At 36.8% G+C, this 6,206-nt stretch overlaps 1 protein-coding gene across 1 annotated transcript; it reads left to right on the forward strand.

Annotated features, from left to right (window-relative positions):
* Positions 1–2,050: 2,050 nt before the first annotated feature.
* LOC111381588 (3-ketoacyl-CoA synthase 7) lies at positions 2,051–3,819 on the forward strand. Its single transcript, XM_023005385.1, has one exon. It carries the CDS (start codon positions 2,246–2,248, stop codon positions 3,593–3,595), a length of 1,350 nt encoding a protein of 449 aa, XP_022861153.1. The 5' UTR covers positions 2,051–2,245; the 3' UTR covers positions 3,596–3,819.
* The last annotated feature ends 2,387 nt before the right edge of the window (positions 3,820–6,206 follow it).

Consider the following 6,206-nt stretch of genomic DNA (forward strand, 5'->3'; position numbering starts at 1 on the left):
AGCACTATCTAAGGGTGTAATTATTTATTTCATTATTTCGATACGAAAATTTGCATTTTTATATGTCTATTGATTTTTGTTTAAATAACCATGTAGGTTATAATTGTATGCTATTTCCGAAGTATAAAATTGTTCGATGGGTTTGAGAGGTTGAAAAACAAAGGGCTATCTACCAGGGAAACATGGCACCACCATTTCAATATCCACATAAGTTAAAGTGCAATTTACAATCTCTGTTCATGCTTCAGGACCCCTGAATTTTTAGTTGTATACCCGATATTTAGTTCTGTCAATACAAATTGCAATTGTCGAATAATTTGTTCATCTTGCACCGGAATTCCTTTTATCAATTAGACTATTTTACTATTTTCTTCAATCATTCCCTTCGTTGCTTAATCGATAAATCCATGCCTAGTCTGAGATCACGAGAGAACCATACCCCCAGAAATTAAACAGTTAAAGTCGAAGAACTTAAGTCTATATAAAATTTCAGACAACAAGCAAATACTTCCGACATAGAATTCAAATTTTAGAACCTTGCAACTGTACAATCACCATGCTTCATGGTCATGTGCTCACCTCGAATTGACTTTTCACTGGCCATAGCTAGTCAAAGATTTAACATCACTATATGGGGGCGTATTTAGGGGAGCTAGGCTGTGCACATGTAAATTTTCCTTTAATTTTTTTTTATTGTAAAAAAGTTATGTGATTTTTTTTTTTTTTTATATACACATATTAGCCTAGCTCAAAAAAATTTTAATTGTCGCTATGTCACTGTTACCATTAATGATGCACGATTGCAACCAAGAGATATGGCAACCTACTATGATACCATTGCACAAATTGGAAGAAAAAAAAATGTCAAATTGTTCTCCGAACCTACCCTTGAAAACAAGCGTATTCAAGAGAAAAGGAAGGTTACGGACCTACGTTATAGTTTTCAAGCCAAGTAATTTTATTTATTTTTATTCTTAATTGTAATATTTTAGTATTTGATTATTTAATTTTGAAAGAGTCAAAGTAATTATAAGAGTCATGGACTCATGGAGCACATTACATATTTTGTGTACCCAGTTTTTAGAATTAGTATGGTGGGAAGAAATTAATTAGCATTTTATGCACTAAATGTTTGAGTTTCTTTTGAAAACTTAGTTTGAAAGTCAAAAGGCTCGCTATCAAGCCTTTTATAATTATTTATTTTATTACTACGGTACGAACAATCATCCAATTTTCTAATTGTTGCATAATATTGAAACATAGGGTCTGTTTGGGAACGATTTTTTCTTTCAAAAAATTGATTTTTTGGCCGTTATTTCATTATTCCAGCCGTCACATTTGACTTCTTCTTTCACATGTGGATCACACTTTTCTCCTAACGATTAAAAAATCAATTCTCAAAATTATTTCCAAACAGGCTCATATACTCATGTATCGAAACATAATAAATAACTTAAGACCTAAAATAACTGAAAAAACATTCAACATAAAATCAAGCAATAAAGATAACATGACTTGGAATAATCCCCTCATCCAGGGGCACATGGGCCTTGGATTTAAAGCAGGGTTGGTCCTGTAATTGTCAGTGCCCGATGCGAAGTTCAGAAATTAGGCTCCTAAAATCAACGTAAATGTAAAATTAAACGGTGTGTTATGTAACATATTGCTAACTTAAAACTCAACATTAAAATAACAAATAAATATCTCAATAATCTCACAATTAATGAAAAAATTATTTTCCTTTTCCTTCTTTTAATGTCCCCCCCCCCCCCCCCCCCCCAAAAAAAAAAAAAAGCTTTGGGCCAAAATAGGCCCCCTCTGGTTTTTGGGCATGTGTGCCTAGGACCGGCCTTGATTTCAAGTAGGTGCCCCCTATTGGAGGGTGTTGATGGGGCCCATGTGGCCCTGGATGAGAGGATTATTCCAATTCAAGGCCGTGAAGAACCTAAGCACGTGTTTATTTGGACATTTTCCTCAAATCGATATATCGCTCTATCCGCACTGAGCATTACCCCCAAAAAAATGCTTGGTCTGATAACGTTGCAGATTATAAACTCAAGAAGCGTGTGTTCACTTAACGCAAAAAGCAAAAGATTATAGACTCAAGAAGCATGCAAATGAAGTTGGAACATGCAATATTCGTGAGCAAAAACTGAGGTTTCAATTTCTTTTAAAATTGGAGCATCCACCAATAAATCAACCTGGTTCTTGAACTAACCTCAATCAAAGCTTCTTGAGTTCAGAAATGGAGATCCCATTACAAGACTCCTATTATTCATTCCTTCTCGCCGATTTTCATCTCTTGGCAGCAACGGCATTGCTCTTGATTGTCTACTTCTTTTCTTGTAGACCCACTTGCATTTATCTCATAGATTTCTCTTGTTATAGACCACCAGACGACTTGCGAGTCTCAACTTCCAATTTCATCGAACACTTCGAAATCTGTGGCCTTCATGAGAGATCTGCGATAGATTTCTCGAATAAAGTGGCTGAAAGATCGGGCATTGGATGTGAGGCCGGCTTTCCACTTTCTCTGCATCAAATTCCACCGGATAATTCTCTCAACCCAAGTCGAGAAGAAACAGAAACCATTCTTTTCACGGCTGTGAAGGATCTCTTCAGCAAACACAATATAAATCCCAAAAACATTGACATACTTGTATCCAATTGTAGTATTTTCTGCCCTACACCATCCATTACAGCCAGGATCATAAACAAATTTGGATTTAGAAGTAATGTGAAGAGCATTAGCCTCAGCGGAATGGGGTGCAGTGCAGGACTCGTGGCTATTAGTTTAGTTAAAGACCTCCTGAAAGTCCACCGGAACTCATTGGCTTTGGTTCTTAGCATGGAAGCAGTGACTCCAAATGGTTATAAAGGTAAAATGAAGTCCATGCTTCTTGCCAACGCGCTATTTCGAATGGGAGGAGTCGCTATCTTGTTGTCCAATAAGAAAAGCGACAAAAGAAGAGCGAAATACAAACTCCAACATCTGTTAAGAACACACATGGGATCAGATGATCAATCTTACCAGTCTGTTTTCCAGGAAAATGATGAATCCGGGTACGTGGGAGTTTCACTATCAAGAGAACTTCTACATGTGGCAGGAAATGCTTTGAAAACAAATTTAACAGAGTTGGGTCCATACGTTTTACCATACTCCGAACAGATCCACTACGGACTCTCAGTAATTCATAGGAAGTTTTCAACTTCAGCAAGGAAAAAGGAGATATATGTACCTAACTTCAAGAAGGCATTTGACCATTTCTGTATACATGCTGGAGGAAGGGCAGTAATCGACGCTATTGAGCAAAAGCTAAGGCTGACTAAAGAAGACGGAGAAGCCTCGAGGATGACACTTTATCGCTTTGGTAACACTTCATCGTCTTCTGTTTGGTACGAGCTAAGCTACCTAGAGGCAAAAGGCAGGGTCAAAAGAGGAAATAGGGTCTGGCAAATTGGTTTTGGGAGTGGATTTAAATGTAACAGTGCAATTTGGGAATGTGTTTCAGATTTAAATCCCAAGATAAGAAATGCATGGTCAGATAGAATACACAAGTATCCCGTGGACATCCCAGATGTTGCTGATCATTGACCCAAGTTATCATTGTTAGTCAACATATAGTTTTCTTAATATGAATTTCTTTCTCCACTCCAGGCATCTTAAATGAGCAATTATTCACAATTGCACAGGAAAAAAATAAAAAAATAAATAAATATAGGATGCAAGTCAAGTCATCCTCAGGGCAAAAGTCAATTGTTGATAGAAAACATGTAAACATTTTTCAGTTTTAAGTATAAGACATTTTTCAGTAGAAATATACCGAGTAGTGGCAAGTCTTAAGTATACCTGAATTATGTGTTCAGATTCATTTTGTCTTCCCCTTGCGAGGTTCATTTGTTTTCAACACCATATATACATTGCCTGGAAAATAATTCCATGATAAGTTAGCGACCAAACAAGTGGGAATTTTTGAGAATCGGACTTCTCGTAGATGAATCAATAGCATAGCCTTGACCAGGCAGCCATTTTAGAAAGTGAAAAGGCAATGCCTTCTTATCAGGTTGCTCAATAGTCAATATAACGAGTTGAAACTCGTTTCCAGAAAACGAGGTAACAACCTCCATTACTGTGTCTGTGTTCCGAGAAGCTTGTGAATTTGAGTTGAAGAACAGCGAAAGAAGATATATCTAAGGAGCCAGAAAAGCAGGTTTGGGGCAGAATCCAGCCACAATAGACCCGTAAAGTTAGGTTGGACCTGGATCCAATTGTCAATTCCAAGTCCACGTAATTGGATCAGGCCTATCGACATGCTAATCTGACTTTCATGGAGTATGACCTGCCACACAGCCACAATTTTAGATGGGAAAATAAGAGATTATGTATGGAATATTTCAAAATTAATACAAGTTTTAAACTTCAAAAATCAGATTTTTATTAAAATTTATTTATAATTTAATTAATTAATTATATTTAGATCACATATCTATACAATTTGGTCACAAATTAACAATTAATTAGTCACTTCTTATTTTTTGATCACAAATCAAAAATTTTATGTCACAAATTATTTTACGATCACAATTCAAAAATTTTGTAGATTATAATTTGTTCATTGGTCACAAATCAAAAAATTAATTAGTCACGGATTAATTTTTAGTTGCAACTTATCGAATTATTGGTCACAACTTATTTTTCACAAATAAAAAATTTTATAGGTTGCATAGTATTTTTCACAAATAAAAAAATTTATAGGTCAAATATCACAAATATTATAAGTCAAAACTTATTAGACAGTCACAAATTATTAATTTTGTAAGTCACACATTATTTTTTGGTCACAATTTATCTTTTTCATTGATCACATATTGTTTATTGGTCACAGATTAACCAATTCACTAGTCACAATCAATCAAATAATCTGTGACCATCACTAACACTTACGACTACCACTTCTACGCTGCCTGTAACAACACCATTACCACCGTAACCGTCAAAACTACCACCACATTGGTCACAATTTTTAGTCAACCAATAAAATTGTCACATACACCCACACCCCATCCCACCACGCCAAAGCACTGCACCACCACCAACCACCAGTGACGCTGCCCACCACCACCATCGTTTACATCACCATTATTACAACACCAATAGCACCCACGCCCCATCCCACCACTCCAAAGTACCGCACCACCGCCAACACCAGATCTTCTCACTAATGCCATTCTAACACATAAACCACCCGCCACAAGAACCACCATCGCTAAGTAGATCGAATAAAAAACAAAAAATTACAGATTCGGGCACCCACCATCGCAAGATCTACCAACAAAACTGCCAACTCCCCACAATCACCATCGCCTCACTGCCGTCGCCACTTTCAAAAAAGTTGGAGCCTCCATTCTCTCTCTCTCTACTTTATCTCAACTAACTATCGTGAAATAAAATTCCATTGTGAAATAAATTGACAACGGTGCATAAATCATTGCAATCACGATTGGCGAGATCTGTTATATCTCGTCGTTGCACGTCGTAAGACTCAATCTATACCGTCGCTACATGCGGCGATCTCACAGCCATGTAGTGGCAAAGCCCCGCAGCGGGATCTTTGACACCCCTACTTCGCCACTACTGTGTCACGGCTTCGTGCAGCTCCCCGCTACGCAACGGAGATGGTTTTGATGTTTTGGGGGGAGAAAATGGTGGCTGTGAGATGTTTGCGCGTCTATGTCTTGTAGAGAGTGGAGAGGGATACGAGAGACGAGATGAGGAGAGAGAAGATGGTTTTAGGGTTTGGGATAAAAAAATATATATTTAATATTTGTACATGATATCTCTGATTTTTGAAAAGTCAAACTTTTCGTCTGATTTAAAAATACGGGATTTTAATTCTAGGGTTTTGTGTAATTACCGCATTTTAGATCTGGGTAAGTTTGATCTGGAGTTACGCTGGACGGACTGGACAACGTAGGCCTTGTCCATCCAGGACGCGTCCAATTAATTGTTGCCCTGTTTGGATAGGGCTCTGTCCAAATATCTTTATCTTTTGACAAGACAGCGTGAGCTATCTTATTTTTCTCTATATTTAGTTTTTACTTATATCTATTTAATTTTTTTGAAAAAAATACAATATTACTCTTCATTAAGTGCTTGTTTGGAAGCATGTATACAAAATGTTTAGATAAAAAGTATGAATAATATT

This window comes from Olea europaea, chromosome 3, assembly GCF_002742605.1.
Source record: "Olea europaea var. sylvestris chromosome 3, O_europaea_v1, whole genome shotgun sequence".
In the NCBI taxonomy this organism is placed as follows: Eukaryota; Viridiplantae; Streptophyta; class Magnoliopsida; order Lamiales; family Oleaceae; genus Olea; species Olea europaea.